This window comes from Austrofundulus limnaeus, unplaced genomic scaffold, assembly GCF_001266775.1.
Source record: "Austrofundulus limnaeus strain Quisiro unplaced genomic scaffold, Austrofundulus_limnaeus-1.0 Scaffold1199, whole genome shotgun sequence".
Lineage (NCBI taxonomy): Eukaryota > Metazoa > Chordata > Actinopteri > Cyprinodontiformes > Rivulidae > Austrofundulus > Austrofundulus limnaeus.
In genome coordinates this window covers 5,307-17,800 of record NW_013953601.1, presented here as the reverse complement: position 1 = coordinate 17,800, position 12,494 = coordinate 5,307, and the positions used below count along the sequence as shown (strand labels likewise).

At 45.5% G+C, this 12,494-nt stretch overlaps 2 protein-coding genes across 2 annotated transcripts in view; both read right to left on the bottom strand.

Moving 5' to 3' along the window:
- Positions 1-11,552, bottom strand: part of LOC106534529 (SRSF protein kinase 3) — a gene marked incomplete in the record, with an annotated part of 21,619 nt that extends 10,067 nt beyond the window's left edge. The window contains 13 exon segments of the mRNA XM_014031203.1: positions 134-203; positions 5,297-5,404; positions 5,504-5,601; positions 6,145-6,324; positions 8,048-8,099; positions 8,170-8,262; positions 8,474-8,499; positions 8,718-8,883; positions 9,994-10,100; positions 10,183-10,270; positions 10,340-10,427; positions 10,503-10,611; positions 11,063-11,552. Coding sequence (XP_013886657.1) covers positions 134-203; positions 5,297-5,404; positions 5,504-5,601; positions 6,145-6,324; positions 8,048-8,099; positions 8,170-8,262; positions 8,474-8,499; positions 8,718-8,883; positions 9,994-10,100; positions 10,183-10,270; positions 10,340-10,427; positions 10,503-10,611; positions 11,063-11,537 — 1,660 coding nt within the window.
- LOC106534528 (early nodulin-75) lies at positions 11,533-12,486 on the bottom strand (the record flags this gene model as incomplete). The annotated part of the gene is made up of 2 exons (XM_014031202.1): positions 11,533-12,042; positions 12,115-12,486. Coding segments are annotated over 2 exons (863 nt in total), but the record flags the coding sequence as incomplete, so codon positions are not given.
- Between the last annotated feature and the right edge of the window lie 8 nt (positions 12,487-12,494).

Sequence of the window (12,494 nt, the reverse complement as noted above, 5' to 3'; positions counted from 1 at the left end):
AGAGGAGGATTGTTCAGGCTCCTCCCCTTCTCCCTGTGTGTGTGTGTGTGTGTGTGTGTGTGTGTGTGTGTGTGTGTGTGTGTGTGTGTGTGTGTTTACAATCCAGACAGAATCTGTGTGGCTGTAGAACTACCTTCATCTCTGGTGTAGTCTTCTCCTGAATGAGGTTCAAATAGATAATCTCCTGTCGCCAGCTCAAATGCCTGAAACACACAYCATAAGGTCATGCAACTACTGAACCATTCTCCAGTAGAACTCCCTTGACCAAGAACTTTTACTAGGCACAGAAAATTGATTAATTCTGAATGTGTTTAAACCATAGATTTCTGGTTGAACCCTTTTTTTCCGAACCAGGACACGTTGATTTCCAGGTAGTTATACAACTTAGTTTTAAAGCAATGAACAGAATCGGTGACAAAGRGCAACCTTGGTGGAGTCCAACTCTCACCGGAAATGAGTCCAACTTACTCCCAGCAATACAGACCAAGTTCTGACATCAGTTGTACATGGACCTAATAATCTGTTTCAATGGTTGGTACCCCATACTCATAGAGTACCCCCCAACCCTAACCCCTGGGCCAATCATCTGCGACCTGGTGAAGACACAGGCACTGAACCAGGAAATCTACACCTTGTTGGCCAAGGGTGCTATAGTGACTGTGGAGCCCCTATGGGATCCAATGGGCATTAATTCAAAGTATTTTCTTGTCCGAAAGAAAACCAGGGTCTACGTCCAGTCTTTGAACTCAGGGGCCTGAATACATATCTGAAGGTGATACTTTTTTACATCTGACCACCAGAGAAGTGTTGTAGGCAAGCTACCTGGGCAACTGGTTCACATCCACCCTAACTAATGGACACTTATTTTCATGTCCCAATTGCTCTCTCTCATTGGTGGTTAGGGTTAAGTTCTATGTTTCACTTTCCATCAAAGCATTTTTAGTTCAGGGTCCTATCATTTGGGCTTTAATTGATCCCCAGGGTGTTCCCTTGGTGAGTTGCAGCAGCTGTCCTCCCTGCAGGCACAGGGGATAAGAATCCTTCCATATCTGGACAATTGATTTTTTTGTGCACCAACTTGCAACCAGGCTGTCTGGGACACTCAGATAGTTCTGGACCATGTGGAAACGCTTGGGTCTAGAGAAGAATATAGGGGAAAAACAGTCTGGTTCCTGCACAAGRGACAAATTTACCCATTTTCGCCCTAAGTTTGGTTTCAATGACTGTGTGCCGGTCACCCTAGTGGGTCGACAGCATTTTCAACATGCTTCAAAAATTCAGCTGCCTTTTGTGCTGTATCTTCTCTTTTTAGGCATGCTCACAGCTGCATCCAGCATGGTGACCGTAGGGCAACTGTCATTAAGTCCCCTTTAGGGGCTGGGCAAACAGCTTGAGTCTGGACCCTGCCAGGCATGCTTACAGACTGAGACTTTGAGTTGGGCATTAGTGTCTTCGGTAACTGTCCCAGTGGAGGAACAGGTCATTCATAACGACAGGGGTTCCACTGAGCTGTCCCCTGTGTTGACAGTAGGTAATGCATGATGCATCTTCCACAGGGTGGGGTGCAACCTGGCAAGGACAGATGATGCAAGGTTTATAGTGCTCACAACAGGGCAGGGAGTATATCAGAGTTTTGGGCTGTGTTTCTGGCCCTTCGGGGCTTTCTGCTGGGCTTGCAGTGCAAGCATGTACTGGTGAGGTCAGATAACACCTCTGTTGTCTTCCATGTAAGTCACCAGGAAAGGAACAGGTCAAATAAACTGTTTTATTTTGACCAAGCAACTGCTGACCTGGGCACCTCAATACTTTGCCAGCCTCAGGGCAGCCTACATCCTGGGACCACAGAACATGACATCAGATATTCTGTCCCGTCAGAAGCCCCTTTCGGGAGAGTGGAAGCTTCACCCAGAGGTGGTGAGTCACATCTGGAGTCTTTGGCAGCACAGATTTTGATCTCTTTGCCTCCAAGGAAGCAGTTCACTGTCCTCTTTGGTTCTCACTAGCGGACAAAGTCAGCCCTTTGGGCTGCAATGCACTAGCATACAACTGGCCCCCAGACCCTCCTTTATGCTTTAACTCTGGTCAGTCTAATACTTCCAGGGGTCCTAAAGGTTTTTTAGGAGGGCCAAAAGGTTCTCTTGGTTCCCCAACCTGGCCATCAAGGACTTGCTTTTTCTGCTGTACAGGATTTGTTCCAACTTGCTGATGCATCTCCCCTTTAGGAGGCATTTCCTTTCCCACCGGGAGGGCCAGATTCTCCACCCCGACCCAGATTGGCTCCAGCTTTGGGATTGGCCCCTACAAGGTCAGGTTCCATTTTTTCAAAGTAGGCTGGAGAAGTAGGACAAACAATGGTAAACGTATGGGCTCAGTCTACCTGCACTGTTTATACTAACAGGTGGGTGGTCTTTGCAACCTGGTGCCACAGTAAAGTACACAGCCTAGTAACATCCAGGATCGACTACTGCAACTCCCTACTGTTTGGCCTCCCCAATAAATCCCTTCACAAACTACAGATGGTTCAGAACTCAGCTGCCTGTGTAATCACTCAAACATCTTCCTCTGCCCACATCACTCCAGTCCAACAGCTCCACTGGTTCCCAGTTAAATCCCACATCACTCCAGTCCAACAGCTCCACTGGTTCCCAGTTAAATCCCACATCATCTTTAAAATTCTCCTACACACCTTCAAAGCTCTCCACAATCTTTCCCCTCCTTACCTGTCTGACCTCCTGAACATCTCCACAGCCTCCTGCTCTCTAAGATCTGCCTCCTCCCTCCACCTCTCAGTACCTCCTGCCCTCCTCAGCACCATGGGGAGCAGAGCTTTCAGCTCTGGAACTCACCAGTCCATGGATTATAAAACACCACCTCTCTGTCCCAGTTTAAGACTGGTCTGAAGACACATCTTCTCAGATTATCCTACTGTTAACTCTGATCTTTAATATATGTCTGTTTTTGTTGTCCTCACTTCGATGTTTCTGCTTCACAACCCTATTGTTCAATTTGTCTACATTTTTGTTTTTTATTATATGACTGTTCTGTACTCCACATCTCTGTTTCTCCCACACCACCCTATCATTATATGTATCTACAAGTTTGTTTTTACCTTCATTTTATTTTTTTCTATTGTACAGCGTGCTAGGGTGTCTTGAAAGGCGCTTTATGAATGAAATGCATTATTATTATTATTATTATTATTATTATTATTATTATTATTATTATTATTATTATTATTATTATTATTATTATTAAAGGGCAGGACCTGATTAGATGTTTAGTCTCTGATGTACTGACCTTCCTCCAGGGATTACTGGAACGGGGATGGTCTTCACTCATTTTGAAAGTACATGTTGGCTGCTATTTCCTACTGGCATGTGGAGTTAAATGGCTGTTTAGTGGGCCGAGATAGGGACATAGTGCAGTTCTTAAAGGGTGCTAGGCATTTGCACCCACCAAGCCAACCTGTGACACTGGCTTGGGACATTTCTTTGGTGCATGAGGCCCTCTGGTCACCCCCATTTAACCCCTTAGGCAGTGGACCTCAAATGGCTCTCATTAAAAACAGTGTTGCTTTTAGTTATGGCTTCTGCAAAACAAGTAGGGGAATTGCAGGCTCTAATCAATAGCCAAGCCCTGCTGCCAGTGGAACTCCGATGGCTCATGTGTGACACTGTGGCCTTATGTGTCTTTTGTGTCTTTTATCTCTAAGGTGTCATTGGCAACAGGCAAAACATAGCTGCTTCAGTTCGACCATTTTGACACCGGGACACTCTCTGAGCCTCTCTGCTCTGTTTGTGCACTGAAGGCATATGTCAGATGCTGCTGGACATCATATGTAGCACGGCCCCACTAAGAACCTTTGCTTGGTTCTACAGGGTGAATGTGGCTGTGCACCATTCCCTGCAAAACATTCTGCAGCAGCATTCTTTTACATCCCATTAAGGTAAGTTGTGTTGTGATTTTTTTCTTCAGATTTCTCATGACTTTGTTCTATTTTATCCCTACTGACCATGCTCCTTCAAGCACTGGATGTCAACAAAGTTGTGACTGTAACTACAATTCTATGAATCCCAGATGACCACCAGAGCGCTCGGTTACTCGAAATCCTTGCAACACAAAAAGGTTGAGTGCAGGGTGTCACATGGATATATAGTTGCATGGATCACCAACAGGTCACAGGTGACTGTTTAAATTAATTCTTGACCTGCGCATGTGCAAGAAAGATCATTCGGTGCTTGAAGCAGTGCCTCTGACAGTCATCCGGGATTCATAGAACTGTAGTTACAGTCGTAATTTTCGGTTTATATAACGTTAAAAATATGAGATGCACTTGGCCAGTGGTTCCCAACCTAGGGATGCTCTTTTCGACTCAGAGGTTGTGAAAATCATCAGTCTGAGCTTTATGTTACAGACTGTACATACAACACCTATAGATCTGGTCATCTTTGGTAAATGGCTTGAACTTATATAGCACCTTATGTCCACATGGACCCCAAGGTTCTTTACACTTCAGGCATTCACACATTCACACACTGATGGTGGTAAGCTACACTGTAGCAACAGCTGCCCTGGGGCACACTGACTGAGGCGAGGCTGCCATACACCAGTGCCACCAGACCCTCTGACCACCATCAACAGGCAAGGTAGGTGAAGTGTCTTGGCCAAGGACACAACGACTGAGATGGCTGGAACAGGGATCGAACAGTTAAAGTTCCGGTTCCAGGCCGACGCCCCTAACCACTCTGCTACAGCCACTCTTTGAAACTGGAAGCATTTGTTCGGCCTTAAATTATATTTTAGATAAAAAGTTCTCCATCTGACTACTTGTCTCTGTGATTGTTTTTTCTGAGTGAGTCATTGTGTGGTTGTCCAGCTGAAGATAAGTAGATGTGGTCTTACAGGTTAGGGTTAAATGTTCGGCTTAGGCATAAATACAGTTACAATAATGAATGGAAGTCAATATAAAGTCTTCAGTTTGATTACAAGGACGTGTCTGTGTACATGTTTTTGCTAACTGGTGGGGATGAGTTTTGACCATTTTCCTGGTACACACAGCCTGGTGAGGACCCACTGTTTTTTATTGGGACAAAAGCCTAGTTCCCACTGGGGGAAATACCATTGGTGGGTCACAATTTCAGTTTAGGACTACGGTGTGAATTGAGTTTAGATAAGGTTTAGGGTCAGATTTAGAGTAAGGGATCAGGGTTATGCAATAGAAATGACCAGTAAATGAATGGAAGTCAATGCAATGCCCCATGAGGATAGTAAAACAACCATGTGTATGTGTGTTTACCATGCAGGCAGTGCTCCAAATGTCAGCGGGTGTCCCATACTCTGCTCCAATTAAAACCTCTAGAGCTCGGTACTGCCTTGTCTGAATGTCCTCTGTGAAGTGTTTGTGCTGGTAAAACACAGATAGCACAGAGAGTGAGGAGCAATTTGATTGGTTGAACTAAAAGTTAACATTAAACAAGGAAGAGAAAAAATTAAGACTAATCACCACCCAGCAGGCATTTCCCAGGTCTGCAATCTTCACCTGGATCCTATCAGCGTTCTGAGGATCCAGAGGGTTGATGACAAAATCTGAAGAGCTGAACTCTGCAGACACAAGCAGAAACTCAGAAACCCAGCTAATCAACCAGCAGAACTTGATTGTGTTTCTGAATAATGTGTCTGTTATGGATGTGTGCAAATTTGTGTACTTGTTTCTGCTACACAGTGAGGACCGTTATGTCTTCAATCAACAAAGTGAGGACATTTTCCCAGTCAGTTCTACTGTATTTTACTAGTTAGGTTTAGAGGTATGGTGAGAATTAAGTTCTGGTTCAGGTTAGAGTTAACTATATACCAGTAATGGTTAATTTTACTAGTTAGGTTTAGAGGTATGGTGTGAGTTAAGTTCTGGTTCAGGTTAGAGTTAACTATATACCAGTAATGGTTAATTTTACTAGTTAGGTTTAGAGGTATGGTGTGAGTTAAGTTCTGGTTCAGGTTAGGGTTGGGGGGGGAGTCAATACAAAGTCTTCAGTTTGATTAAAATACACACCCTTGTATTTGATTCAAATACAAGGGTGTGTGTGTGTGTGTGTGTGTGTGTGTGTGTGTGTGTGTGTGTGTGTGTGTGTGTGTGTGTGTTCTGACCATCTTGTCCATTGGAATATCCTGACTGAATAGAAGGTGCAGACTCGGATGTTGCTGACATAACAGAGCTGGAGAACCCTGATAATCCAGAAGCAGGGCTTGAGAACCGTCCAAAGGTGTGGTCAATACCTCTGTCCTCCAACCAGGATCCGGTGGACTCYGGACTCACTTTGGTATTGGCTGTGCAGCAACAGGGAAACAAAAAAAACCTTCAATCTTTATATGATTTTATTTTAATTCTTCATACGAAGAGTGATAAATCACCTGTTGTTGATTAGTTAGGGTTAGTATCGCTGCACATCTACTGTGTTTTTCAGCTGCACTGTAGGGGAATTTACTATATCTGGGCTTCATTTGGAAACAACAGTGCAATACTGTCATTGTACCACAAATGTGAACAAACATATCTCAACAAAAAAGTTCTGTGTGAAACAGAACTATAATCTGTAATAACAACTGATAGGAAGGTTCATCACTGATCCCCATTTTCTATGGCTGAGGAAAGTTGTCTCAGATACACAGACTATAATGACAGGAGCTCCACAGGGCTGTGTTCTCTCCCCTCTGCTCTTCTCCCTGTACACTAACTGTTGCTCCTCCAGCCATGACTCTGTAAAACTTAAGTTTGTGGACGACACCACCCTCATCAGACTCATCTCAGATGGTGATGAGTCTGCCTACAGGTGGGAGGTGGACCAGCTGGTGACCTGGTGCAGCAGCAACAACCTGGAGCTCAACACCCAGAAAACAGTGGAGATGATTGTGGACTTCAGAAAGGCCACAGCCCTCTGCCCCCCCTCACCCTTAACGAGACCCCCATCACAACTGTAGCCTGTTACCAGTTCCTCAACACCACCATCACCCAGGACCTCAGGTGGGAGCTGACCATCAGTTCCCTCATCAAGAAGGTCCAGCAGAGGATGTACTTCCTGCCACAGCTGAAGAAAGCTAAGCTGCCGGCCAGGCTGATGGTGCAATTCTACACAGCCTTCATGGAGTCATCCTCAGCTCCTCCATCATGGAGTCATCCTCAGCTCCTCCATCATGGTGTGGTATGCTGGGGCCACTGCAGGGACATTCACAGACTGTAGAGCGTTGTGAGCTCTGCTGAGAAGGTGGTGGGCTGCAGCCTCCCATCTCTCCAGGACCTGTACGTCTCCAGGACCTGTACGTGTCCAGGACTGTACGTGTCCAGGACCTGTACGTCTCCAGGACCTGTACGTGTCCAGGACTGTACGTGTCCAGGACCTGTACGTCTCCAGGACCTGTACGTGTCCAGGACTGTACATCTCCAGGACCTGTACATCTCCAGGACCTGTACATCTCCAGGACCTGTACGTCTCCAGGACTGTGAGGGGAGCAGGTGGGACCACAGCTGATCCTTCTCACCCTGCAGACTGTTCAGACCACTCCCCTCAGGCAGAAGGCTTTGCTCCATTTGGACCAGAACATCCCACCATAAGAACAGTTTCTTCCCCTCTGCTGTCAGACTCTTGAACATGTAGAACCTTTAGAACATGTAGAACCCGTGACTCTATAACTCTGCCTTGTTCACTTTATCACTGGTTTTTAAACAGCACAACTCTGATTATATTGTTTTTCTGATCACTTTTATCAATGGATCTAACTGCACTACTCCAACTATAATGTCTGCTCTGATTACTAGATTGACCTGGTGTACATATGTTTTATATATTTTATTATATTTTTCCTTTATCCTTTGTTTTTTTTTCTTTATTTGTTATATTTGATACTTATTGCACCTTTACACTGAAGCAAATTCCTAATCTGTGAATCCTGTTCATTGAAAATAGCAATAAAACTGATTCTGATTTTAATGTTCAGTTTTACTGGAACAAGTGAAAGACTCTGTTTGAATAGCAGGACTTCAGTTTGTACTCACAGTTAACATCTATGTCATTAGGTTTCAGTACATCCTCCTCTTCCTCCATCCTCTGCAACACAAACAAAATTATATAAAATATGATGTACTACTGTAGTAAAACTAAACTACTACTACAGTACCTGTAAATCCATCAGTCTCTCCTTTAGGAGCTTCTGCTGTTGCTTCGCTTTTCTTTTTAATTTTTTCTTCTTGTTTTTAGACAACTTCCCAACCTACACATAGAGGGAGGGTATGGGGTAAAATAATGACAGGAAGACAAGACATTTTTTAAAGTAATTAAAGGTATAGTTTTGACAGAGACACAGTTACTGACATGCACTGCATACAAGCTGTTAGGGACTAGAGTGACATTTTAACTTTATACTTCTGTTAGATCGCTCCATGTGTGACAACTCACTGCAGACATCACACCTGGACTCTTACCTGCAAGTCCCTGGGAGCTGCGCTAACTACAGTACAGCATGAAAACATCAGGAGGAAGAGATGGGAAACAGGAAGAGACAAAAACAACAGTCTAGTTAGACCTGAAAAATCCGACAGGAAGAGGACAGTCTGGAAACCAGCAAGAGGAACCACAGCTCCCAGTCATCATACTGACTGACTTTAGAGAAAGCTCATTCCAACCAGTTCTGCTCTTATTTTGTCTGAACATGTGACAGCTCCTTACCTGATGAGCCTGAAGGGGGCGGAGCTCCTGCTGTTTGCCAGACAGTGGCTTCTGCTGCCAGTCTTTTGATGTAAAAATCATCAACGACCAATAGGATGTTTTCTGGCTTGATGTCTGTGTGAATGATTTTGCACTTGGTGTGGAGGTAGTCAAGTCCCTGCAGCACCTGCAAGGCCACAAAGTCAGCGCTGYTCAGCAGGACTCAACTGATAAAACAGAGTCACCAAGTTCAGAAAAGTCAGAAGGACAGACTCCTGGCAGGTGAGTATGTCAGTCACCATGTCCCGGGTTGGTTTCAACTCAGAGTCACACCCAAGAATGGTTAAGAGGAAAACATTGGACTACTCTGAAGTGGCCTTCGTTGATCCTGACCTAAATCCTATTGAGCATCTTTGAAGGAGCTGAAACATGCCGTCTGGAAAAGGCACCATTTAAACCTGAGACAACAGGAGCAGTGGAACAAAATACCTGCTGAGAGCTGCAGAAGTCTCACTGACAGTTACAGGAATCCTTTGATTGCAGTGATCGACTCAAAAAGTTGAGCAACAAAATATTAAGTTAAGGGTAACATCATTTCTGTCCAGGCCTGATTCATGAGTTTGATTTTTAAATTCAGTTGAAGCATGGCTGAAAAGCAATGTCTGAATTCCATTTGTTTATTTTCATAGAATTTTTATCTATTGTTACTTTTGTCAGATACTAGTTATTTCTGTGACCATTGTGGGTTTTTCCTTACATTAAATGGGGGTACCAACAGTTTTGTCCATGTGTGTACATTTATGCCCAAATACACTTTTTGATACCATAAAAAATGACCAGACCACTGACAAGGCTCTCTACTTCAGTTATTCTTGGCGATGCAGTGTCACAAACATTTTCTTGATCAAAGAGATACCACTTGACCAACAATTTCCCTTCCCAAAGCAGAAACACATAGCTAAAAATTTGAAAATCAATAGTGGATGTTGATACAGTTTTACTTATCTAACCGATATGGTATTCTAAAAAATTACCAATATTGGCCGATACCGATGTCAATGCTGGGTTAGGGTTAAGGCTAACATAAGACAGGTCAGTTAGTAAGTCACAAAGTCCTGACTGGTTAGAGAATGAGCACAAGCAACACATGATCCCAGCTGGAGTGTGCCAAGGCCCGGTTGGAGTTTGAGTCCCTGGGTTTCATCTGAGAATGAGTCTGAATCCCTGAGTTTATGCTGCATAGAGCTGATAAATACAGATTTTGATAGTTGTTAGACGTAATCTTTGTGGGTGTTACCTGTCTGATGATGGTCTTGACACTGACCAGAGGAAGTCCCATATAGTTGGATTTGATGATCCATTTTAACAACTGGTGACCCAAAACCTCCAGAACCATACAGACATCTAATAGATGCTGAGGAAATTGAAATACACAGAAGTGGAAGACAAACAGGTAAACAGACAGACTGGTAACAGTGGAGGATACGGACTCCATTGGTTCCAGAGATTTTGAAGTCGTCAATGAGTTGGACTATTGTTTCCCTGAATGGGTCAGATGGGTCGCTGTCCCTCACCTGGAGAGACAGGTTAATTGAGCACAGCTGTAACTGTTGCAGGTGGAGAAGATAAAGTTGGAGACTCACACATCGAAGCAGTTTGATCTCGTCCAGAGCTGTCTCAGTATAATGTGGAGCACTCTTCACCACCTTCATAGCCACAAAGCGCTTCTTCCTGAACCAAAACCACATTCAGAACCTGTGACAACACAATTTGTGAAGCAGTCTGGAAACATTGAACAGTTCTTACTGCAGGTCCCAGCAGAGCCAGACTGTAGAGAAGTGTCCCCAACCCAGTTTCCTGACCACATGGTATCTTCTGTTGAACAGATCTCCTATTTTCACCGGGTAATAACCACCTGGACCACAAAGATAAGTCACCAAAACTCATCTGAGGTTTTCAGACTCTTCTGATACTGCCTACTTTTAAGATTGTCTTTTTTATAAATCCTATAGCTAGTCTTGGATTAGGTTTCCTGAGTTATTCCTTACTTCTGCTGCTATAGGCTTAGACTGCTGAAGGACAAACCGACCACATTTCTCYACTCTGCTGCTGTCTTTGCTTTCTATTTTTGTCATGAAACTGTTGCTGTTATTAACTTTATGTTTGTTGTTCTTCTCATACACTACATCAGGACCAATCTATGAGTTTGTCTMGGTCCTGTTTACTCAACACTTAGCTGGTCAAAGAAGATGGCTGTCCATCCTCAGACTAGTTCTGCTCGAGGTTATTTTGACCACATTTCCTCATTCTGTGTAGAACCAGTTAGGAACCAGTCAGTTCCTCTGAGGTTCCTCTGGTAATCTCACCTTTACAGTAATCAGATGGGTCTTCCTGCTCTTCATCATCAGAGCCAAGCAGCTGAGCAGAAGGTGGAGTTAAATCTAGAGGGGGCAGGCTCTGATGTAGAGGGGGTGTGCTCAATTGAGATATGGCTAATGATGTTGTAGGAGAGGAACTGAATGGATGGCCAACTGAGTCCAGTGAGCAGAGGAGGGAGGCAGAAGAGGAGCACAGGGGGTAGTGAAGGGAGGAGCAGACACTGGAGGTGAATATCGCTGAGGTCAGCAAGGAGGCATCACAGTGAGTAGAGGTTAAAGGAGGAGTTGCAGGGGCTTTGTCAGGTTGCAGGGAAGATGAGGGTAGTGACAGGCTGGAGAGGTGGGTGAGAGTTCCTACTGTGGCAGGAGGTGATTGGCTAAGACAATGGTAGGGTTGAAGGGCCGTTTTATGAAGTAGACAGGGCAATACAGGTGCATTTGTGCTGTCTGGACTGGGTGGCATTGTCTGGTGGAAGCTCAAAGGACGGGGTCGCTGGACTCTCTGGTGGGGGCTTTGAGGATGGGGTGACTGGGATGTCTGGTGGGGGCTTTGAGGATGGGATGACTGGGGTATCTGGTGGGGGCTTTGAGGATGGGGTGACTGGGGTATCTGGTGGGGGCTACGAGGATGGAGTGACTGGGGTATCTGTTGGGGGCTTTGAGAATGGAGTGACTGGGATGTCTGGTGGGGGCTTTGAGGATGGGGTGACTGGGATAACTGGTGGGGGCTATGAGGATGGAGTGACTGGGATGTCTGGTGGGGGCTATGAGGATGTGTTGACTGGGGTAACTGGTGGGGGCTTTGAGGATGGGGTGTCTGGGAGGTCTGGTCAGGGCTTTGAGGATGGGGTGATTGGGGTATCTGGTCGGGGCTTTGAGGATGAGGTGACTGGGATGTCTGGTGGGGGCTTTGAGGATGGGGTGACTGGGGTATCTGTTGGGGGCTTTGAGGATGGGGTGACTGGGATGTCTGGTGGGGGCTTTGAGGATGGGGTGACTGGGGTATCTGTTGGGGGCTTTGAGGATGGGGTGACTGGGATATCTGGTGGGGGCTTTGAGGATGGGGTGACTGGGATGTATGGTGGGGGCTTTGTGGATGGGGTGATTGGGGTGTCTGTTGGGGGCTTGGATGATGAGGTGACTGGGGTATCTGTTGGGGGCTTTGAGGATGGGGTGACTGGGATATCTGTTGGGGGCTTTGAGGATGGGGTGACTGGGATATCTGTTGGGGGCTTTGTGGATGGGGTGACTGGGATGTCTGTTGGGGGCTTTGAGGATGGGGTGACTGGGATGTCTGGTGGGGGCTTTGTGGATGGGGTGACTGGGGTATCTGTTGGGGGCTTGGATGATGAGGTGACTGGGGTATCTGGTGGGGGCTTTGAGGATGGGGCAACTGGGAGGTCTGGTCGAGGCTTTGAGG